Source organism: Pezoporus flaviventris, unplaced genomic scaffold (assembly GCF_033815535.1).
Source record: "Pezoporus flaviventris isolate CSIRO_AGI_PZ_B2104156 unplaced genomic scaffold, CSIRO_AGI_Pfla_v1 ptg000007l, whole genome shotgun sequence".
Taxonomy (NCBI): domain Eukaryota; kingdom Metazoa; phylum Chordata; class Aves; order Psittaciformes; family Psittacidae; genus Pezoporus; species Pezoporus flaviventris.
The window spans coordinates 24,449,922-24,474,788 of NW_026892555.1; the positions used below are offsets into that span (position 1 = coordinate 24,449,922).

At 41.4% G+C, this 24,867-nt stretch overlaps 1 protein-coding gene across 7 annotated transcripts in view; it reads left to right on the top strand.

Moving 5' to 3' along the window:
- The first annotated feature begins 10,433 nt into the window (after window positions 1-10,433).
- RUNX1T1 (RUNX1 partner transcriptional co-repressor 1) overlaps window positions 10,434-24,867 on the top strand; it is a 120,737-nt gene continuing 106,303 nt past the window's right edge. Inside the window, exon 1 of one of the 7 annotated variants that reach the window (XM_061448132.1) lies at window positions 10,434-10,649. Coding sequence is in view for 2 of the 7 variants with exons in the window: in XM_061448119.1 (XP_061304103.1) it covers window positions 19,114-19,207 (94 nt within the window). In the remaining 5 variants the exon portion in view is untranslated. Of the gene's footprint in view, window positions 10,675-12,181; window positions 12,318-18,545; window positions 19,208-24,867 lie in introns of those variants that run through there. The other 6 variants (XM_061448123.1, XM_061448121.1, XM_061448129.1 and 3 more) reach the window with 6 other exon arrangements.

Genomic DNA, 24,867 nt, shown 5'->3' on the forward strand with positions numbered 1-24,867 from the left:
TGGTGAAATATGTCCTAATTTTTCAGGAAAAAGTGATTTAACCCAATTGAAGTGGTTTATGTTTCTCTTATTCCAAGTATTGTCTAATTTTGTATTTTCCACAGTTTAAAATAAACCTTTGTAGGATGGTAGATATCTACAGATTAGAACTCAAAACTGAACTGATACTTGGCTTGCTTCTTTAGTATCAGTCATGGTGAAAATACCACACAAGTAGACTTAAGAGGTCTTCTCTTGGTCTGTTCTTGTCAGCAGGAAGATTTAACTCACAGTCGACTGGTACTAGAATACCCTTGCAAGATGTAGGTAGAGGCTCAGACAAGGTCTACATCAACGTGACATTGCTGAAATGGTGATATCATTCATAAATACTGCTTTGATCGTCAGTTTGGCATCACAGACAGCTCAGAATGATTCCAAAGGAGTTCCTGTAAGCCCTAAAGGGAGTATATAATTACAATTGTAGGTTATTGGGAGTTTGAAAAACATTGCAACACTAGGGCTAATGCAAGTTCTGAAGTTAATTAAGGCTGCTGGACTAAAATAAAACAGAAAAATTTGGCTATGGCAGTCAGGATATGCGACTGACATGAAGCAAACAGAGGCAGAAAAAAAAAATCAAGACTGAAATACCACCATATAAAAATGTATCAGAATTAGTATGGTTCATCAGCATGATAAAATCTGAAGCAAATTCATACTTAACCTGCTGTTAAAAAGGCCAATCTTTCTCATAAACTGCTTAGAACAGACAATGAAATGAAACAGGATAAAGAACAGGAGTGTGCTTTCGAGAGTTTAAAGACTCTATTGACTACATCCCCAGTTCTGGCATTTTATGATGTTTCTAAGTCTACAGCTGTTTCAGCAGATGCCAGCAGCTATGGTCTTGGTATGGTGCTACTCCAATTACATGGACATGATTGCAAACCTGTAGCTTATTGTTCCAGATAGCTTTCAGATGCCAAAACCAAGCACAATCCAATAGGGAGAGAATATTGGGCAACCATATGGGCAGACAAAAGAATGATATTGTACACTCTTGGTCTCGATAATGTCTAATGACAGCCCCATGATACCCATGTTATTAATAAGGTACTGTTTAGACCACAGAGATCATTCATGCATTTGAAATACAGACAAATTCCATTATTGCAAAACCTGCTCACATTAAGTTCATCTGGAAACTTATAGAGATCACTCTTGTCAGTAGAGGCAGTCATCAAGGCCAAAATGTAAGTTGGTGTCATTTTCACACACTGGCACGACTGCAGAAACCAGATGGGTTAAACTAATCATATATGGCTTATGAACATTTGTTACATGTATTTGCAGTGATTTAACCCTTCTAATTCAGGCATTTCTCAGTGACCACCCATGGCTTCAGCATGAGGAGATATTACTGAGTCTGAGACTAGTTGCCTATAATTAACAACTAGTCAAGTTTCCTATATCTTTTTTTTCTAAGAATTGTAGTTTGTGTACTTGAAGTTATTACAAAAGATACATAAGGGACCCTGATATTTACCCAAGTGTAGGGCAATATCTACATATAATAGTTCCAAGTAAGCAGCTCCAAAATCAGGGGGGGGAATCATGAATCTCATGATATCCACAGAGAAAGAATCCAAAGAATTCTCATAAAAACAGGGTTAACTGGGAGACTTGGGGAAAGAATAGCAAAAGCAGCATTTGAAGGAGAAAAATGTTTAGTTATTTGATTGTGGTTTCTCCTTTTTCTTTCCTTTTTTTTTTTCTTTTTCCCCCTTTTTTTCTTTTTTCTTTTTTTCTTTTTCTTTTCTTTTTCATTATCCTTATATTTTTTAATTTTTTTTATTTTTATTTTTGATCTGTGGCTATCCTGCTTCCCACTCATTCCACACAGACGCAGTACAAAGAAAAGCGTATATATATACATACACACATTTTTTTAATATATGTATATAAATGTATGATTGAGATGCTCCAGGAGATATACAGTTTCTGTGAGGGCTAATTCAATAGCTTTTGTGATGTGGAATAACCCCCAGCACACCACATCCAGCCTGATGAAAATTTCCCACCTTAAATTACTCTCCTTAAAGGCCTTTGGATGAAGAGATGCTAACTGTAGGAATCCTCAAACTTTCTTCTTTAACTACTGGTGTAGATTCCAAAGCTTTAATGCAGATTTAGATTAGTAAACCTTGTCTTGATATAGCTAAATGAGAAAGTATATTAGCCTCTTAGGTTTTTTCATTGGCTTTTACTGACCTCCATCATGCTGAGTGAGTGACAGTGATCCCAATAAGGACACAATTTTGTTGAAGAATGCTAAATTTAATAAACAGATATCTCCAGCTTTGAAACTGGAAATCTGAAAGAATCAATTTCACAGAAGTTCCAGAAAACAGAGGAACTGACTTCATCTAGAAATCGCTGAAGCCTGTAATTCATCAGGATTTACAATTTCCTGCTTTGTTTATGGCTCAAGAAAGGCAAAGGGAGGACATGGGGAGATGTACATTGTTTCCTCAAAACTCTATGAGAAGCTAAACAAGCAAGAGTGGGAAACTTCCAGGCAAAATTATTAAGAAGATAAATAGGAAAAGTACCATCATCTATATTGCTTGGTTTTTATTAAATAACATTTGAATAATTACTTACTGTAAGAAAAGGGAAATACTTCTGTAAATAACCACAAAGGTATTCACCTTCTCACAGTGATTTCGGCTGTATTAAATAAATAAATAAAATAAAATATCATTATATAAAAATAGAAAAATTTGAAAGGACAAAGTAAAAGCTCATGCTGTATCACCAAATGGACAAATACAAACAAATCAATTCTCATTTAAAATCTGAACCATTTTTATATTTTCCTTGCAGATTTGCCACATCAGAGCTGAAGATCAGAACTGACTGTAAGTTCTTCCTTTGGCTGCTAACTCAGGGATCTCATGGTTATAAGACCAAGAGCTAGCCCCACTTAGGTGGCTGTGTCAATGCAGATATCAATAGCCCTCCTCAAACTCATAGATACCACAGTGATATTGGAAATACTTAATCAGAAATGTCTGTTTCTGGCATGGGACCTTCCAAAAAGCTTATTTTCCAGTTCTTAAAGCTATTTGCAAAGCAGCTGCTATAAGCTGGACCTACTGCAGCACCATGTCTTGAAGGTGATGAGAGTGGCTCAGAAGTCACATCTTCTTGGGTCTCTTGGATGATTTAGAGACACGTTTTATAAGCTGTGTCACTGATGGCAGTGAAGAAACACAAGTCAAAACTGGAAAATTAATCCTTTATGTATTTTAACATGTTTATGTTTTGCAGACTAAAGATAGTTTCTACTTCTGAAATTTTTTCAAATGCCTTCTAAATTAGACTTACTTGGTTTCTGTTATGTAGGACGTAACTATCAAATGCATTTTTTTCTTTCCCATGGTTAAAAGGCAAGTAATTATGTAAGAAGGAAAGAAGTTTGAGCTGAAAATACAGTATTTGAAGAGTATTTTTGGTAATAAGGTCTGCAAGTGTTCTAGTTCTGCTTCTTTCCTGGGAAATCAGTGGCCAAACAAATCATTTTTTTCAGTGAGACAGAACCAGGCTGTTTCTGCAGATGGGCAATAAATTATTATGGCACTTTGAATGAGATTTTGACACACACAGCAGCACCTAATTTCAAGAAAAGTTCCAATGTACTGACGGAGAATATACCTGAATTGGTTGCAACTCAGTTCAGCTAAAGGTGTCTGAATTTAGCTATATTTTTTTATCCATATAACATGCAGGTGTTCTTAGACAATCGCATTGTTACTTCCCCTTTAAAATGTAGTTTTGTGCATTGCACTGTGGAGTGTTTAAAGCGTTAAGTTTATTTCCTCATTGTTCTATAAATAGTATCTCTCACACTGTGCTTTGCCCTTTCTGAATATTTATGTATTATGGTTTATTTAATTCCTATGTCCTGCTAAATCCCATCTTTAAAAGTTTTTAAAAAGAAAGTTTTTGCCATCAAAAGGGAAAAAAACTTCTATCTTCTCTAAGACATCATTTTTTCATTACTTCTATTTTTCCTATTTGTCTGAGAAGAGAAATGATGTGACTGATGTATCAAAGCATCTTCCCTATAATGATGTGGATATGAGACAACATTTTAAGTTGCTATTGATCTGCAAGTAACTATTCTTGAGCAAGCTAGATATCATCAGCTTCTTTCTAAAAATAAACCAGACTTTAAATAAATAGAGTCCAACAAATGAAGTAGCATCAGACTCAATTATCTGGCAGAGTTTTTTCCACAGAAGTCTGAAACTTTGAAAAACCATTTTTGTTTACTATGCTATTTGTGTTTTTGGTTTTGTGTTTTTGTTTGTTTCCTTGTTTTTTTTTTTTTTTATAAAATACTTATTTTATGTTAATGTGTATTCTTCATCTTAAACTGTGTACTAAACCCTAGTTAAAACTTGATTTTTAAATTGCTGTCTTATGGATTCTAAAATAGGAAGGACTATACCTGAGCAAGGTAATTTTGACTTGCATAAGAACAGTCAAAACATTTGTAAATACAATGTAAAGGAAACTAGAATATCAAAATCTCTAAGTGGCTTCTTGAGTATTTATGGACCCCTGTGAGGGAGTTTTCCGGGTTATAACACATGCATTTTGAAGCAACCACTACAATAAAAATTGCCTTAAGGAACAGACTTCCCCCCGCCCCAGAGAGAGGCTTTTAAACCTACCTTTGTTTAACTTAGTTTGATGCAAATATAAACAGTGGTTGGGGGGGTGTGTGTTTGTGGAAAATGTGGTTTCAGTTACATCATGCTGAGGTCATGATATTAATAGAGTTCCCAGCTAGACCAATTTGTTTTTATTTACAACTGGAGACATGGAGATCTGATACACCAAAGGAGGACTTTATGAAGTCCTCTCTTTATGAAATCTGAATGAGCCAGATTTTCAGTACAGGAGCAGGGTCAGTATACTAGTTAGTGGCAGCCAGCAGGGAAATGCAGTTATATTCCCAATTTCAGCTTGCATGTAAGTGGAATAATGTACTGTCAACATGTCAGTGAAAAAGATAAGAGAGTTATGTTGTTAGCCTTCCATATACAATATGTCACTGTACTTTTTTTGGAGATGTGGCACCAAGGGACTGTATATATACAAAAGGAAACCTGGAACAGATCATGCACCTTGGATTCATTACTTTCGAGTAGCTGTGCACCATTATGTACATTACAGATGGTTGCTGTCTCTAGTTAAACAGTAGGTATATTTAAAAAGGGAACATGCTGGCCTTCAGAGGTTGTCCTAAGAGAGGTCCCCCTTCATCTCCGAGGCAAGGGTTCCTCAGCCTGCAGCTCATCTTTTGAGGGACTTGTAGCGGTGTTTAGGTAAACAGCTTTGTGGCTGCTTATTTTATTGCTGTCTGATAAGAGACCACTATTGTTTATTGCAGGTGGCTGCCCAGCAGGTGGGAAGTTAAGGAACTGTATGCATGTGTGTTAGGGCAACGGTTTCCCCTTGTTAGGCGAGGTATCCTGTGTGAGAGAGTGTGTGTGTGTTGTGTGGCAGTTAATACAGCACTTACTGCTTCCAGGAACCTCAACAGCAAAATGTTTCCTGCTCTTTGAAGTTGATGGAAACCAAATTTATTATTTCCATTTTGGTGTTTCCACATTTGTTAAAGAAGAGCTAAGCCTGTATTATTTCAGTGCAATCTACTCCCTTGGTTTCAGCACAGATAAAAAAAGTCAGCACTAAAAGGAAATATTTTCTGTTTTAAAATAAATTTAATATTAAATATTAATTAAATAAATATTCAATACACTCATTTGCATAAATTAAACAGACAATGGATTAAGACAAGATAAGCTTTTTGCTTCTATGAAAAAGAAACTTTTCAAAACATTTTTTCTCCATCTTTTTGTTTGGTATTGCTTTGTATAAGCAGTAGAATCTTTTCTCTTGAAAAGATTTGTTTTTTAATAAGAAGCCTTATTTCACTGAAAATGAGTGACAAAGCTGGCATTCCTGCAAATGACTGCCAATATATAAATTTTGTTTATGTGATCTTTTCCAGAATAACCCAGCTCCCCTTTTTCTGTCACTGTGCATATATTCTTCTGCAAAGTGCTTCAGAATGCTGCAACATTAAAGGGGTTTTAGGAGTCCTGACAATGCCAAAAGGCAAACAAGAATGCAAAGAATGTCCTTAGCATATAATTTAATTAAGGAACATCCCAAATAAAATCTATCATGTTAGACAAGGAGAAGATGTCAAAATGTGCATCAGTGGAGCTTATACTCCTGCAAAAAGATAGCCTCTCTTTTTTTAATTTAGAAGGAACTTAATGTGCTTTCCTCCCTACCAAAAGCAAAGGGTAAACAATAGTATGAATAGAGAGAAAGGCAGGTAATATGTCAGCTCTCGCAGCATGTACATCACCTAGTGGACATGCTTTGCATACTAAAGGGTGGGGATCTATCCTGCTGCTGCACATTTTCCATTCCCGTTATCAAGTGCTAGTCCTGGTGCATGTTTCCCCCTTATGTGAAGCTGCAAACGGCATCCAGCAACAAAACCACTGGTCACCTCCCCAGCCCTCTCACCAAGTCCCCAAGCGGGGGATAGCAGTTCTGCAACACAGGAATTGTAATGTCTTTGCTGCTTTTCTGTTCAGGGCTCAAGGCAGGATGTACTCCAGCTAAACTGGGCACGATTTTCTGAAGAAAGCATATGCAACATCAGTGTGAATGCCCCAGCAGCCTCCATCCTACTGCTGTCCCCTGGTCTGTACAACCTATAAAAGGTGCACCAACAGACTGAAATGACAATGAACATTACTAAAATGTAAAACATACTTGTAAATTAGGGGGAAAATTGGAAAAACATGGTTAGGTGAAAGGTTTAGGTTAAGTTAAAACTATCCAGGATCCAGCTTAGCATTCTATCTGACTGTTTTTGTTTTATATGAACATCTAGGGTGCTTTCCATCCAAATGAGCACTTGTCAAATGAGTACTCTAGCAACTACACACTGCCCTGGTCCAACTGCAAAGGCCCAGTCCAGCTCTCACAGAAGCGAATAGTGAGGTTCTTGTATGCTTCACGGAAGGTGAAACCAAGCCTTTCGGCTTTAATCAAGAGACATTGCTGAAAAAAAAAGAGTGAGTGGAAAAGTGTTTGAGGAGATTGAGCTCTGGATAGGAACATGTGACAATGTATAACACTCCGAGCTGCAAGGCAGTGGCAATTAGGAGGGACATACTTGTCTCTATTTTTAAACAGCAGTGAGGTGAGTTGATATGTAAGTTCTCTTCCAAGAATTTCAGTGCAGATGACTGCCCATAATATAATTATTCACAGTAAAAAGTAAGCCATGTTTCAGCTCTGAACATTTGATCGGTCTCTGTACAGTCAAAATATAGTCAGATTTGGACAGCCTAGCAGGATATTTCTAACTTCCATGTGCAACTATGCTTCTACCAGCCTTTCTCTCACACAATGTCACACAGTGATACACAGTGTAAATCCTTCATATGTCAAATCAGACATGGCATCTACAAGTCTGCAGAAAAAATCTGTAGGGTGTAAAGTTACCAAGTATTTGTGAGGTCTACTGTGAGGCTGCATTTTTTTCCTTCCTTCAACATGAATTCATCTTTCAAAGAACATGTTTATTTTTCCTTTCTCACTAAAACATATCTGCTTTCTCCAGGAAGTAAATAGAGAAAAGAAAAATGTATGGATAAGGGAAGTTTGCAAGAAGCCAGGCGTCAATCATCAGCTTTGCAATATAATGATAATACTTGATGGTTACAATCTTTTATTATTTAGGAATGTGTCAATTTATTCTCCCAGCATGTCTGAGAAGAGTATAGCTGCCATGAAGTAGTCAGTATTTACTGCTCTCTACTACGCTTAGTTTTCTAGGTAGGCTTTGTCCATACTGGGAGCAGTGGGAAATACTGTGCAATATGAGCTGGGTCTGGGGGGTTAATAGAGGATTTCTGTATTTTTCTCATTATGGAAAGAGAAAACAATAGTCTGCAAACTTTAATCAATTTGTAGGTGGATATTAAATTGCTAATAGCTCAGACTAGAGTTTCTAAATGCAGGCTGATATTACTTCGCTATTTTGGCAGATAATACTTAGAAAGTCGATTGATCTTTTAGAGTGAAGCTACATGCCGAAGAGGAAGCACTACGGGGGTTTTTTTAAAGTTGTAAATTGAGAATTAAGACTCGGTGCTCACTGACACTTCAGCAAAACTTGCTCCAGGACCACTGGCAAATCTCTCATTTATTTTTACAGCTTACATATACAACAATTGGGATAAAAGTATCACGCCACAAAGATTTTCAGGCTCAACTAAGTTTCTAGATCTGCCATACACAAAGGAAGCCTTAAAATTTTTGCTATTTTTACATGATTTTAAAATATTTGAAAATACTTTTTTAAAGGTTCTCCCAAAATTTCTGGCCTTGAAATAGACCTCTCAAAGCAGATAGATAGTTTTTAAATTAGAAATTGATGCCAGACTTGTGGCTTCTCACCATTTTTTGCAAACTGAAGTCACAGTAGACCAAAACATGTCCTGATGTATGCTCTGCTGAGCTGAATTCACTTCAAGGCGAATTTGACCCTGTATTACTATATGCCAATCAGTTCATTAAAGCCCCATGTCCTTAAATATCTGCAAAAAATGTAGATTTTACCCAGCTTGTAAAACACATTTTAAACATATTTCCAAAATCAACCAACTTTCCAAAGCCAGCCATAGTGGCAGATAAATATTGCTATAAATATGCATATAAATATATACATAAATGCTTCTCCCCTATTCTGGGAATGTGTATGTGCTTATGATAAACACAGGGAAAGCTACTTTGAATTCAATAGGTCTATTTCTGCTTTAGATTAGGCATTTGTAAATTTGCAAGATCAGGCCTATAGTGTATGTGTGTGTGTGTGCGCGCGCGTGTGCACGTGTACCTATAGGAATAAAGAATGTAGCTTGATTAGAAGTTCTGCTCCATGCTCACTCTTTTACTTAACACCTGACATTTGAAACAAATGAAGCTAAATGTCCAGGCAGTTCTGACATATCCAAACCATTATCTGCAACCTGAAAAAAATACCCCACATTTCTTTCTTTTTTTTTTTACTCAATATATGAAGTTGATGTGGTTTGGAGGGTTTTTTTTTGTGTGTGTGTATGGAGATGCCTTCTTTATACAGCATCAATGCGATCGCAGAAGTACCGGGTTGCTGTAGGTTGTGTGACTGACAACAATGTTCTCTGCAAAATGCAGAAGGGAATGACTGATGAATCGGAAAATATATGGATGCCTACCAAAATGATTATGTAACGAAACACGAAGTCAAACACTGGCATGCTTCTATTAATTGTAGATGATAGTAATTAATTTTCACTGCAGTTGCAATCATGTCTCTGCTTTCAGAAGAATCTAGAATCCCCTTCCAGGAAAGTGTGAAATTGCATCTGGGCTCTGCAAGCCATGAATGACTATAAATTTCTTTTTAAAAAAGAGAGAGGGAGGCCTTCCTCGATACTGTACTTTGGAAAAAGAGAAAAACAAAGGGGAAAAAGAAAATGATAATTGTTTTCTCTAAGGCTATTATCTAATGCAAAAGCAAACAGTCTGACTGGAAATCAGCTAACAGAAGGGGATTAGAGAGTAGATCTGAGAGTGGCTTGATTTCTAGCACTGCTGTCTCTTCACACAGTGATGAGACACAGGCAGAGCAGCCAGGAGCTCTCCAGATGGCTAGAGAAAGTGTTTGTCTTGGGTTACTGCAGGGCAGTCTGGACTCTTAAAGCAGGGGAGACATCATTAGGGAGCAAGTTAGATGTCCACCCAGTAAAAGCAAACGAAAGAAAGAAAGAAAGAGTAGGCAGGCTGCCCGAGAGGGACTGCGCTCGCCTATTGTTAACATATACTTGACCCCCACTAACCTCCTCACGACACAGATGTCTCCTACCTCTATCACCTCCTACTGCTTTAAGCCCTCCCCCCCTGCACCTGGGTAGCGGGGCTGGGCTGGCTGCCGGCAGTATGTTGCCTGCCTCTCGAGGTGCCTGCTAGTGGGGAGCCGGGCGGAGCGGCGCGGCGCGGACTGGAGCGCGGAGCAGCGCAGCCTTGGGCGGGCGGCTCGGCACTGCACGGATCGGCTCCGCTGGGGGCAGAGCGATGCGTCGGCTGCCCGGGGACACGCAGAGACCCCGCCACTGACAGCGGCCGCTCCCTGCGCTCCACATCACGTTTGTCTGCGGTGGCAGCAGCAGCAGCAGCAAGGAGAAGGACCTGGGCATTAACTATCTCGACTTGGAGACTTTGTTTTATTTTTGGTTCTTGTCCTTTCCCGCGGAACCAGCAATCTCTCTCTAGCTGATCTTCCTTTAAGAGAAAAAAAAAGAAGGCGAGAGAGAGAGGGGAGGGGGGGAAGAGCAGCTGGAGTTTCTCCTCAGCTCGTTTTGACTTTTGTGGACGTGGATCATCTGGACTGGGAAGGGAAGCCGCGCCGCGCTGCTCTCCCCTCTCCCACCCCTTCGCCCCTCCAGCAGCCTGGGCTGCCGGCTTTCCCCCGAGCAGGACGGGAACTTTTATTTGCAGCTCGCAGCCCGTGGCGAATGGTGGGCATCTCTGGTCCCTTGCAGTGTGAGTACGGGGCGCGGGCCGGGCGGGGGGTACCGGGCCCTTCTCTTCTCCCCCTTCTCCCCCTGGCTCCAGGGGGCTTCTGTGGCTGTCACTAACCTCGGAGGGCCGGGGCTGCTGCTGTACCCGGGAGAGGTTAGCTCTGCTTGTAGCTCTTGCACCCGATGTCCCCGTCTCGCGAATTCCGAATATTTCCCAGGAGCCCAGAAACCAAGCAAGCTTTGCAAAAAATAACCGTCCCAACCCTCCAAGTATTCTTTCATGGCGCTGGGGTTCTGTCTCGATTTAGGACTTGCCCTTTTTTTTTTTTTTTTTTTTTTTTTATCCCTGCTTACCCTCTCTCCAGATAGCAGCGCTGGGCAATGTGAGCCAGAGTGCCTGAAATATTTCTGGTGGGATTTTTTTAGTTTGTTTTGTTTGTTACATTACAATCATCGGTTTATGTAGCACTGGCAACATCACTCCAAGCTATTTCGCAAGAAATATTTCTGGCGGTGCACACCGTCTTTGGCTGCTCCGCGATCTCGCAAGTATGTCCTATCCTGAAGAGACAGGGCAGCTTTAGGGACTGCATTTCCCAAACTGCAATACAGTTTAATTGTGCCATCTCGTCTAGCGGACCTGAATGGTTTGTTTCCATAAATTTCTAACAGACCATCGGTAAGGGAGACCGGAGGGATGAAAACCATACTCCCGGCCATGTAGACAAGCCTTTGACTTTTGGCTAGCTCGAATCCTTTTGTTAGTGCCAAAGTTGCGAGACTGGGCTACAGTTGGGTTTAGAGTAGGGAAGGTCCTGCCACCCTGGCAGGAGCACCCGCGACTCCATTCCACGTTAATTTATAGGGAAATGTCTGTGTTGTTACAGTGCTCTGTTCTCCTAAACGTTAGAGAGAAACTGAAAGTAATCGGACTCGGGTCTTGGATCGCTCTTGCTCCAAGCAAGAACTAAAATGTTTCTTCCCTCAGTGCAGTGAGTTGTTCAAATGCGGGAGGGAGGGCGGGCGAAGGTAAGAGGCGCCGACCCCGTTGGTCCTTGGCTGCACCCAGGAGCCCCGAGCCCGGCGCGGTGGGACCGCCTTGCCCAGGCGCTGCTGGGGGAAACGGCAGCCTCGAAGCTGCTCGGGTTTCTGCGGTGGAGCAGCCTTCGATGTTCAGAACCTCAGCAGGCTCTGCCAGTTACTCCCTGCTACCTCTACCTTGCCCCAAATCACGGCTGGGAAAAGATCTGGTGCCTCCCACAGCCGCCTCTTGGTCGTGCCGCCTTGGAGCCGGCAGCTCCTGCCTGTCGGTTCCTCGGATGCGGGCTGCGATCGCTAAACCCGCGGAGACAAATGCTTCCTGAGAGAGAGGCTGGAGCGGTCCGTGGCAGCGGCGGCGGGGCTGGAGCTCCTGCCCGCCCGTGCCCGAAGCGCTTGCCCCGGGTACACTGCCGCCGCACTCCTGCCTTGGCCGGCGGGACAGGACGCACGCAGTGCAGCAGGCATGGCACGGCAAGGCATAGCAGGGGCTGGGCAAGGATAGGTACAGACCTCCCAAAAGCAGCCTGCGGGAGCTGCCGTGCTGTGCCTGGGAACATAGCAAGTGCCAAACGTTTGGCCATAGGCACAGCCCTGACTAACTAGAAGGATGCCTTCTGAGTCCTGGTATGTACAGCCAAGAGCTCGCTCCAGCAAATATTCGTGTGCTTAATGTAACGCTGACCCCTTTAACTTTTAACATCGCTTCCTCTAATTAATCTGTTCAGGCCCCAGACTTAAATGGCTGTCCACAGCTGCTGCAAATTGATTTATCCCCTGATGGTGGTCTGGCTTGCTGACCAAAGCAGAATCTTTTCTTTTTTTTTTTCCTTTCCTTCCCCTCCCCAGTTTTGGTCTACTAATCTGTTTTGACTTATTTCTTACTTACTGTAATGCTTGCATGCTTTTTGAGGGACTTAGAAAATATTTTCTTTTGACGTGTAGCTAGAAACATAATTATTGTATTTGTAAACACAGTATGTTAAGGCTAAGGGTGAATATAATTTATTTAATTATACCCTTGTAGCCTTACACTTCCGTCTCCATTTCTGAATCTTGACAGATGCAATGGAAAGTTTAAATAAGCAACTTTGTTAACTGTAGTTTGAAGCAAGACATGAAAGATATTTTTAGATTTGAATTCTATTGTCCAGGTTTTTTGTTCTGCTTTTCTGTTAACGGTTTAGTGAATCTGGCACGATGAGAGAACTGAAACTGGTTCCTAATGGTTGTCAAAGCTAATGCTTGACCTTTCCTTTCCATGGGAAGTCTGAAAACCTCATTCAGTTTATTCTGGGCTGATTTCCTTAGGAAATCCAATACGATCAGGGAATTTCCTTCAGTTTGGCTGAATGCTAAAAAGTTAGTCTATCTTGTTTATACCTTCTGGGTTTAGCACTAGGTGTTTTGGTGGCTCCCTATCGACAGAAAAAATGCTAGGGAAAGATCTGAGTATGGCTTATTCATTACTGTGTAGTCTTTGAAAAGACCAAACTGGCAAAGGCTTTGTTAGGTGTGAGATGCACTGCAAGCACACTGTGAAGGTTTTTAATTACAAGTTATACTTAATTTGATGATAACTTTTCTAAGGTCAGTTTTATCGGATGTGAACCTCCTTTCACTTCATGAGTCATTTTTCTTCACTGTCAGGGGAAGCTCAACCACACATCAGGGCAAGAAACCCCAAATCCCACCCAAAACCCAACCCACCCTTAAATCCATTTATGTCTCTATAAAGCTGAAGCCAGGCAAGGGGTACGGGAGGTGATGGCATGGCTTCTTCCCTTGGCCCTGTGTTTGCAGGAGGGTGAATGGCTGTAGGAGACAAGAACCATTCTGTTTGTAATGGAATGCAGACAGCAGTGTTAGGTCACTGCTTCCTGGCAACTGCTGCACAAGTTATTTTTCTTCAAAGGCTTTGAGCTTTTAAATAGTTTCCAAAATCTTTTTAAGTAAAACATTGCCTTCTACCAGTTTTGACCACCACTCATTTCGTGTCTAAATAATGGATCAGTAAAACATCACACGGCGTCTCTCATCTGTATGCGCTTAACACTATGTATGCCTGCGTGCACATGGAGTTTTGTACTGGAAGTATTGTTTATAGAATAAAGGGGTGAAAAATAGCTCCACCTGGAGTGCTGGTCAGTGGCTAGTCAGTTTGGAACATTCTTCCCCGTCAAATCCTGTTTCTCACTTCTCAGAAATGAACTTCAGATGACAGGCGTTAAATGTGGAGCTCACTTAACTGGGGTACTGCGCAGACTGCAGACTCCTCCTTGCCAGGCACTTGGGGTGAAGTAGGCATCTGCAGTATTTGCATTGGGGGTGATGGGAGAAAGGGCTTGCAATTGTCATTTTCATCTTTAAAATCCACTTGCTATACTCCATTACTGTTAAATCTTTAGCTAATTGAATAAAGATACTTGTATGTTGCTATTGCAGGCGCTTGAGATTTTTTTAGATGGGGAGGGAGATCTTGTTCTTTGTTCTGTAGAAACTTCAACTTGTCACGCAGAGATCAAGAAGCCTTATCAGCTGAAATAAAACGTGAATGTGGTTCTATGAAGGGGTTATTCCTCATGGCTTGGCTAAAGAAACTTTAAAAAGAAATTATTTTTTATTTGGAATACATTAAAAAAACTTTTGATTCATGTAGTTAGTAGAAGCCTCTCTTATTCATACAGCCTTTACTAGGAGCCTATAACATTTATAAGAGTTTGAACTGATATTGAATTTAGCGTAAGTAGCGAGCATAAATTCTTAAAACACTGGCGTTCAGATTACATTTTCACCTTTCACATGGAAGAGCTAAAAGTTAGTTTAAAACCTGAACTTTTCATGTAAAGGGTCTTGGTTTTCCACATGGAAGTTCCTTTTTACAGAATTGTTTTAAAATCGCAGTTGTTCTGTTCTTACTTACTATAAACTTGATTAGTTTGATACATGGTAGCATAAATACATCAGGAAGTAGTATACTGTGTGGTTTTGTGGATAAAGAAAAATCATCAGCAGATGTAAAATCAAAGTCAAAATATCCTGCCCTTTAAAAGGCTTTTTTTTTTTTTCCCTCCCAAAGTATTTTCATCTGAAAGACATTTGACTTCCATCTTTTCTTTTTCCTGCCATCAATATGAAAGTTACCAAATAATGTTTAGAGAACAGTGGACATTTTATAAAAGTAAACATTAGTTCAGTATAATGGGGGTAATTGTAAGTGATAAGAGCAGAGCAGGTTATCTCTGTGTTGTTTAAACAGAAGGAGCTATTTTGCACCATTTCCAGTAGCCATCTGTAGAGGAGAAGGGTTTGCACCTGTCTGTCCACACTAATTATAGATTAGGTCCAAAGAAATGAAATTTGAGTAGGCTTTCTCTTAATGAAATCCATAGTGATTTTATTGTAAATGTGTTTTGTGTACAGAGGGTGATAGTTGGGCTGTGAGTAAAATAAATTGCTGTATGGCTGTCATGTACTTGTAGTTGTAAACCAAGATACTGCTGCATTAACAAAGGTGCTGAATAAAAATGTGGCACTCCATTTAAGTCCTAGGCTTCAGTGGTGGTTTAGTCAGTTAGCTAGGTTTAGTCAGAAAGGTTCACTGTAAGCACTGTCTTTTAGGGGTATATTTCAGCAAAGGATTCTTGGTTCCCATCGCTTTTGTGTCAATGTACTGACATACAGATGGTCCTTGGGCTAAAATACGAGGTAGAAATGGTTTCATGTTAAATACATACACACATGGAGAGCGTGTCAGGAATACTCTCCTCTGGTTTAACACTATACTACTAAAATAAAGTGGAAAGAGAAATGCATTCTGCAGTAAAAGGTCACATGAATTTCTACCACATCTGTTTATAGTAATTATGAACATAATTAACATAAGAATTACAAGTGAAGTAATGACAAGATGAGCTATGAGATATTATGCCATGATGGTCATATGTTGGAATTCTCACATTATAGCACACTAGAATTCACATATTCAATGCAAGAAAGAAAATACTAGATTTTTATCTATTTTAATGCTTCAAAACTTATCTGCCTGGGGCAGATGGACTTTACGCTTTATAGGAAGGTAACCCATTATTAACAGAGAGTCAGTTGAAATTAAGATTTCTAGCCTGCAGCTTGGACTTGGAGACAGCTGTGCTTATGGAACGCCACTTCTGTTACACATTTGTACTCTGATTGTATTTATTTTATTAACACACATTGCTTTATTTTTAAATGTGAGTGTTTTCACAGCAAACTGTTTACATTAGGAAGGATCCTGGATTAGTTTTGCTTTAGAGAATTGAGATTTGAGTAGTAAAACTGCCTGTCAGACTGGCCAACATAGATACGACACACATGGTGGCCCTGCCAGATGAGAATCTTGTTGATCCTAAATTAGTTCGTGGCATGATGCATACGTATTTCAAGCAGATAAGCCATAACAAATAGTCCTTAAAAAGAGCAATCTCTCATTTGTACATCATATTTTGAAAGAGCATATGAAGAGAAAAAGCTCTGAGGTGCCTTGCAGGTTGGATTAAAGTCACTTTTCTGTAGAAATGCATAGAACATACCATTGAGTTTAGGGCTAAGGTTTCAAACCAGTTGACTAACTTTTGTAATCTGACCTGTGATTACCTCTAAATATGGTTGTCACACAACTGACAACTGGAGGAAATTGAGGTAGAAGAGTTCCTTCTTCAGGGTAAAAATACTGGCTGAGGAATGCATAGTAAATTTGCCATGTGAAAATGAGTTTGCCTTTAATGACAAAAATCAAAGTCCTGTTTTTGTGATGGGAAAATTAGCCAAACTGCTGTCTTTCTAAGGTTAAACAAATAGAGTGGTTTATGAAAAATAATAACAAAAAATACCTTGTGCTATGTCTCAGTGATACCAAGAGGTTTTCGCATTATTGGATTAGTGGAGGATTTGTGACAGACCCCTTTTTATCTGACATTCATTGCGGTGACACGATTTTCACACATGTACCCCTCCCCCATCAGGTTCTGGTTTTCACTCTATTATATGTCAAATTCCTTTTATTTTCTTGTGGAAAAAAACTGCTATCTTGGACGAGTGATTTGGGAAGGAGTTCTGCACTGAACAATGCCTGTCTCACTCTAGTGTGTCATTGTCTTCACCCCAGCCTTCACGGTGCTTCTTTGCAGATGTGCAGTGGAAATGTGTTTCCTTAACAAGTAAGTGTTGATTCCTAGGGAGAAACTTACTTAAAACTTGAAAACCTGAGCGCACAGAGTTCGCTTGGCAACCTGGTGCTGGAGCAGCCATTCTGCTGGCTGTTTGTGCTTGTGGTAGGCAGTCTGGGCTGCTTTGCTGCCTCTCTCCCCATACCTCATAACCCAGTCCTCCTTGATGAATCCCGTCAAAATAAACCCTCTGTTTTCTCACAACCTGAGTTGTTAAGCATAGGAAACGACTCTGGCTGTGGCGAATGATGCTACCACTTGTGGCGGCAGTGTAGTGTTTAGGCCCTCCGGCCACTACCAAGGTTAAGCGGGTTGGGTTAGGTCGGGACTTGGCCAAATCAGGGGCGGGTATATCCCGCTACCACCCTGGGCCGGGAAACTTCTGGAGCTGTCCTGCTCCGTGCAGGTTGTAGGTGAGTGAAGCAGGAGCCGGCTGGAGGCGGTCATGGGGACGTTGACTTGGTAGAAATGGAAGCGACCTCAGGCGAGGGAGCCCCGGGGATCCAGCACTGTCCTCCCCTGGGTCTCTGGCAGGGTCCTTTATCGGACAGATTTCAGGGCAACTTCCAATGGCAGCGCCGGGTCGAGCTGATGCCTGGGCTTGGGCACAAGCACGTACGTGGGCACCCGGGGAGCCAACGCCTTCTCACCCGGTGGGCGGCGCGGAGGTGGTGCCTCTCGGCGGGCCGGGGGCGGCCTCCCCGGGGACCCCGCGCTCGCCGTGCCATGCCGGCTCCGCTCCCTCGCACCCACTGTACATTCTCCGGCCTCCGTCTGGGCCGCGCTGATACCGTAATCGCCCCGATGCACGCCGCCGTCCCGCTCCCCCCGCGGCCAACAGGGCCACGGATGCGCGATGTGCCGTCTTTGCGCCTCAGATAAGCTGCGAGGCGTCTAAGGCGCACAAAGCCCGGGCCGCGCCGGCGCCTGCCTCCCTCCCTCCGCCGGAAGGTAATCTCCACCCGCGGTTCGGTGAGAGGCGGGCGGGAGCGGGGACACCCCTCGCCGCCCCCCGGCCCTCCGCCTGCCTCCTTCGGCGCTGCAGAAGTCGATATGTGTAGGGAGAAGTGAAGATGTAACCTTTTATCTACCCCCCGCCCCCCTCCCCGAGCGGGCGGGGGATTTACAGGCAGAGATTAGCTGGCGGGGAGAAAGGATCTGCCTTTTGTTGTGCGTGGGGCGGCCGCGGCCTGCGCGCTGCCTCCCCCCCCTCCCCCCGGCCCCGGGTCGCCCTGAGGGGAGCGGCGAGGGTCGCCCGCCGGGGTGGGAAGAGGAGGTGGCCGGAGAACAATAGGTTACGGAGGGACCCCACTTTAAGCACAGCTGGAGGAGGAGGAAAGCGGCTTGCCTGGGTGTCCCACGGGACACGGGCGGGGAGGAAGGGACCGGCGCGGATGCAGAGCCCCCTGCCCGGCGCTGGCGGGGTCCAAGCTGAAGAGCGGCGCGGCGCTGTTGCGGCCGAGCACAACATCCCTGCAGCCAGCCTGTCTCGGGAGGTGCTGGCCGCAGCGGGCACCCACCGGGCAGTGTCACTCGTCCGGGTGGGTTCCGTGGAGGCACCTGCCTTCCAGGCATCCCGGGGAGGGTGACAGCCGGTGTTAGGGAAAGTGGTCTCTTGTCTTATATATATATATATTGTTTTTTGGTGGTTGTTGTGGACTTTCGATGGTGATTGTTCAGGTCTTGCCACATCAAGATGATTTGCACGCTAAGTGCGTGCACGCGTGCTGCTTTAGCAAACGGCTTTATCAGCGATCGTATCTTAAAGGAACATTAAGCAATTACCTTTAAAATATATTTAAAAGTTTGAAATATTTATATTGCCATTTCACTTGGTGAAGTGTTTGCACAGATAGGTATTATGATCCGGTAACTAAAAGCCTAATTAAAACTTGTTTAAAGCCAGGGGGGTATGTATTCTTGTTGACAGCAGCGGATCGATAGGGTAAGACAATAGAGCCCCATTATTTTACTTCCATTGACTGAGCATATTGACATTTCAGGTTTGCGATTGCCTCAGTGAACATGATGAAACACCGAAATTCACGAACCAACTGTCTGGAGTGGCACATATATTACTGTATGTCATCTCTGCCTTCAGGTTACCTTATCACTGAAGCAGAATGGTAATGGATGGCAGCAGAGTACTTGAGAGGGGTTAGGGCTCTATCAGTTAAGAAGCTGACACATAGCAGGTTTCAGTAGTATCTTTAATTATGCCTAGAATTATGTACAGGAGAAAGAAGATGGTCCTTGTTACCTGCTGCTGTGCTTCAGAGTTTCAGGCTCAGAAGCAACCAGGGCAACCAGGTATTTATGTTTCATATTTTTATATGCATGACTTGATACCTTAAACTTTTGTAGGAGCCCAGGGACTTGGGGTTGTTCTGTTTACATGCTTGCCATGTTCACCAGTGGCAGCATCTCAGCCTGGTCTTGATGCTCAAGCTCCAGAGCACCTGTTAGACCAGGTCTAGCAGGTCTCCCATTCTGAAGATTGCAAAGGAAATAAAGAACAGCTTCAAAATAAATAAATACACTTTGAGTTTCTCCCTGCTCAACATGCTCTATTGACAATACTCAGCGAATTCAGTGCAGTGAGACTGTAGCAGAATTATACATATGAAGCATTGTAAAAAGAAATGTCTGTGCAGTATGTGAATCTGTGTGCATAATTGTATGTATCAGTTTTCTGTGATCGCATATAAATGCGTATATAAAGAAGACCCATTAGCTGCAGAGCATACAACATATTTTACTATTTCAGAGGCTCTCAGATCTTCTTTAAAATCTAGCTGACTAGAATGAAACCCATCAGGGCTAGGCAGAGATGGAGATTGAAATTAATTTAAAGCAGACAAAGAGCTAATATGAAAGAGCCACTAGTGATTTAACTCATTTTAAAAAGTAAGGATAATGAAAATATAAAATGTATTCTGAGTGTGCCATCTACTCAGCAATTGTTGCCATCAAGTGGACTGCTGATGCCCTTTAAGATGGTAAAAAGAAAACTAGTCCTTTATACCATTTTCATGAAAATGTTAGGTTTCTGTTTGATCAGCAGGTGCTGTTGAGATGAAAGCCATGTGTAAATTTTCAGAAGGCCAAAAGTGTCAATTCAGAAAAGGAAAGTGATAAGAGAAAATGCAATCAGTTTTCCTGTTTTCAATTTGTGCAGGATTTGAAGAGCTGTTTTGTTAAACGGCTACATCTGCTCCAATATGAATATTGAACTACTTCCACTAAAAATAACACCCTATAATTTGGAAGCCATTGCAGTCTTTTGTTAATGCAAGTGGATTATTTAAAAAAAAATCTATTCTGAAAAATCTCCTGCCTAATGTGCATTTTTTGTTTATTGGCACTTTTATCTTCAGCAGATAAAATGGCATTAAGCAATTAGGACCATATCTGTTTGGACTGTAAAAATGGCACTGGATAACTGAATGTCACTGTCTTATTGGTAAAAGGATTTAACTTGTATATTTAAAATAATTTTATTAATAAATGATGATTGTATCTCAAAGTGATGACTGACTGCTTCCCCATTGCAACAATATAGCTTTACTTACTTCTGAGGACCCTGTGCAAAGTAAAGGATGTTCAGGGTAAGACAAAACATTCTTCGGCTTGTTTCGTTCCTGCTATACCTTCAGATCTTAAGTTTAGGCTCATCAAGGATATTTTAGTTAATGTGGCTTTTGCAGAAACTTCTTCCGTGGTAAATAGAATGATTAAATCAGGCTTGAATGTATATATATAAAAATAGTCTCTGCTGTGGAGCTGCTAATCTAACTGAGTTTTATGAACCTGGAAAGCACAGCATTGGTAGATCATAAATTTTCTATTAGAGGCATCTCCAGAGGAAATCACATTATTGCTTTTTAATGAAAAAAAAAAAAAGAAAAAAAGAGAAGGGTATGTGTTTGTTAATTTTATAGATGAAGAAGTGTTATTTCACTGTTACGTCTATAGGGACCTGTGCATACAACATAGGTAAACATGTGCAGAATAAAATGAGAGCTTTTACTGCTTTATTTCAACACAGAATTACCTGTTTTTAATATTAGAATGGGTTTTGGCTGTTGGATTCTGGTCTAGTAGTCAGGAACTCATTTTTTTTGGCAGGTGTCTGCATGGGAAGGGGCCTTGTTGATGCTTCTGTTTGGTTTTGCAGTTGGATTTGTAAGCATTTGACTTTGGGAGGATTTTCCACAAAGCGATCTACAGATCAGAAATAATTAAAATTCAATAAACTGAAATTTTAAATATAGAATTGATTTTGTGTGAGATCTGTGGTTGTGGTAGGTTGTCTAGAAGTCTGTGACATGTCTATAGTTTGTATTCCCAAACATAACTGAGTGCACACATGTGCATAAATTTATGTTGAATGACAGAGGGATGATTATTTATACAGATTTTATCCAAAACTCTGTGCACTCCTGAAACATAACAAAAAGGCTCCCTCCCCAGAAGAGTGTTTACATCCCGTGACAGTCACTAGATTCAAATCTTCTCAACATGAAAGTTGTTTCCTTTCCTCCAAACCTTCTTTTCCCCAACAAAGCTAACCCTGTTAAACCTCACCTTCTGTGGGACGTATACATAGTTATAGACATATGTATGAGAAGTAAATATTACAAAAAACATGGCTGATGGGGGCAAAATGTCTGTAGCCTTAAATAGCTGGTGATATCTGCCAACAGCAGAAGCCGTGCTGAGGAGGCCCTACCTCGGGTGACCTGAGGATGTGAGAGCCATGAGGAGCCTCGCGTTAGTGCTCTGCGCCTACATGGAGCTTTCTGCTCGCGATACTACCAAGCAAATGCTCTGTTGTAGCATGTTAGCGGAGATACTGCCTACCAAAGGGCTTGTTGCTTTGATCATGGGATTTTTTTAGTACTTTTCACAGGGGTTGGGGTGGAGTCCAACCACAAAAGAAAGATTAGAGCTGGATGTAGGCGATCCAGATTTTCTTATCTGAATTTTCTGAACACATTCATGGGAGTGCTCTGTTTATCTTATTCTTTGCAAAAAAAACTGTATGCAGTTGTGCTGTTCCTGTTGAATAGTTGACATATTTAACTGCAGTGGTTGTGAATGGAAATGTGAATATGGAAAGAAATCTTTTCATGCTCCTTCTCATTTCTCTAAGACATTTTGGGATGCCTGGAAAGGAAAGACATCCTGGATACTCAAAATGTTTCTGAATACACACAAAGAATTTAGAAGTTCAGCAGCTTCATTTTGTTTATGTGTAGTTTCTGGGCATATGTGATATGATGACTTATTTAAGTGATATCTTTTTTTAATCTGTGTTATTTATTGAATTTAATAATTATAAAAGCACAGTTGTGTTGTACAGAACTGTATAGCAACAGTTTTCCTGAATGATCCCACATTGCAACATGCTGATATGGTTTCTTCAGTCATTTCAAGAAGGCATTTGATTCATGGCCAGTTTCCTGTCCATCAAGACAGGTAGACTATTGTGCTTGTAATAAAGTAAATATCCAGAGTTCACAGAGGATAGTAGGTTCTTTCGGAAACTGGGTTGCAGTCTTGAAAGACAGAAGACTCCACCTAGTGGAGTGGAATTAATTTGCACACCGTGGCCGGCAGCGGCATATAATAAAATAGGTACTATTTATGAAAAGCCGGACTGATGCAGTGAGTAAAAGCCAGGAATTTTGACGACCGTCTGGGGAGATGGTTGCATGAGCATTAAAAAATTGTACAAGACTGTTGTTACTTATGTAGCTCTTGGAGGCCATGTTGAATGTTAATATGCAGTTTACATAAGTAGTAGTCATTACCACTTGCCATTTTCTTTTGTGGTTCCATTTATTTGGAGACCTACTGTCTTTGACCTTTTGTCATGTTTTGATTTCTAATGATGGCCACACAGATGTCCTTTTCAGTTGTGCCCCAGGTCTCATTTTAAATAGCGTGGGCAAGAAAACCCAAACCAACTCCCAACACTTCTTCACTTTTTTCCACAATTATTTATTTTCCAGGGTGCATTTTTGGTTTTTCATTTTATTTACTTCTGTAATGGCTGATTCTTAGTGCTGTCGTGACAGGTTGGATGGCGCATTGAGTAAATCTGTGTGTGCCTTCTGGTTGTCCCAGGTCTGTTATGGAGCATCAGGTTCTATTGGGCTCTGCACCTGTGCTTTGCTTTCCCATTGATTTGGTCACGTTGTGTTACAGGGATGTAATACAATGAATTTTAAAGCTGAGATGCAAGTGAACACCCAGCCTGAGCAGTGAAGATACTCTCCTGATATCCTCTTGGAAAATTCATTGCAGCATTGAATATCACATTAGTTAGACGAGTTCAAGAAGAGAACTGCCCCAGCCAGCCTCAGGCTTTGCGAGAGAGGATGAGGCTATTGCCAGATAAAGAGATTATTAGGATGCAGCAGAGGAGACAGAATGATACTGCTGCAAAGGATATTTGGGAAGAGTGCTCCAAAGGAATGCTTTCAGGGACATCCAGGTGGGGTTTGTTGCCAGAGCCATTAAAGCACAGTGGTGCCAAGTGAAGCTGCCAACAAATTTAGGGATAATGGCACCTGTGGGTGTGCTATCAATGGATGGTAGTGCTAGGATGATTTTTTATTTTATTTTAATGGTGGCATTGCTGAAAGTATTTAAGGGTAATGTTAAGAAAAGGTTTTAGTGAGTGAAGTCACTGAGTTCTAGGAACCATTAAGCAAAAGCTGTTTCATGAGTGTACTATTTATTATTTTTAAAGCTTGTTGGCAAACCACTTAATGCTGGAAAAGCGTGCTGCAACCTGTATTAAAGCATGCTGCAGATGAGCAAGGAAACCGTTGTACTGAACTGAATAGCCTGAATGATACACACATTTCATGTGTGCTGTGATAAATTAATGCAACTCTATGGGTCAGCAGAGCTTGTAAACATCGAATTAAAGCACTGGAGCTCATCTTCCATGGTATTCACATGCCCCGTTCTCATTGAAGATGGTGTTCCTTATGTCTAAACACCAGTCTGAGGATCTGGACCTTAAGGCTTTCTGTGCTCCTATTTCATGTCTGTGATCTTAGCAATATTTTGTTGGAACAATTCTGACTCTTGAATCCAGAAATGGCCCTAATAAAGTGGGCTAGTGATCTTAATGTAAAGTAAGTAATTCTCTTTGAATTGTAAATGACAGACTTACCTGACAAGACTTCCATATATAGGAGAGAAAAAGTCTGTTCCTTTTGTAATAGTACTCTCAGAGGTTACCATTGTGTCCATGGGGCCAGGATTCTCAACTTCTGTATCCCAAGAGCTATGTTTAAGCCAGCTGCCTGCTCCAGTTTTTCCAGAGAAATATAAATATACAGCTACAGTAAATAACAGCTACAGTAGTTCTATGGAGTGAATCAGTGTATAATTTCCTTTCCACATTCTGAGATTTATTGGTCCCATCGTCTTTGCATGGGGAGGTTTTGTTGTTAATTTTTTTTTTTTTTTGAAGCCAGGCCTAAATTTTGCCTTGTGTTACAGAGTTATTATTGGCCACTATTGTTTTTATTATCCCGTGGCTTCTCTGGGAAGTGAAGGACCTCAGTTATGTTGCCAGAGCAAGTCATCAGTGGTGTGTCTGCTCCCCAGGTCACAGGAAGCAGGTGGCTATGTTAATTGTCCTTGCTCCCAACTCTTGTCCTTCCTGCAGGCAATTTAGAACTGGTTGGGAAGTGTCAGGTCTACTATGTGCCCCCCCCCCCCCGCATTCATAATAATTCGAGGTATGTACCAGGCGAGGGGAAACTCTGTAGAAATTTATCCTGCCCTTCCTAAGTGGTGTGATTCCTAACCATACCTGGTTGGAAAGGCTGAATGCCTTTGCTGCCGAGTGTGTTTGGGATTGCAGCTGGAATCCCCCAGAATAACAAAGAATTATACTAAATAAACAAAATAACACAGTGTCTTCCTCCTTTCAAGCTATTGAT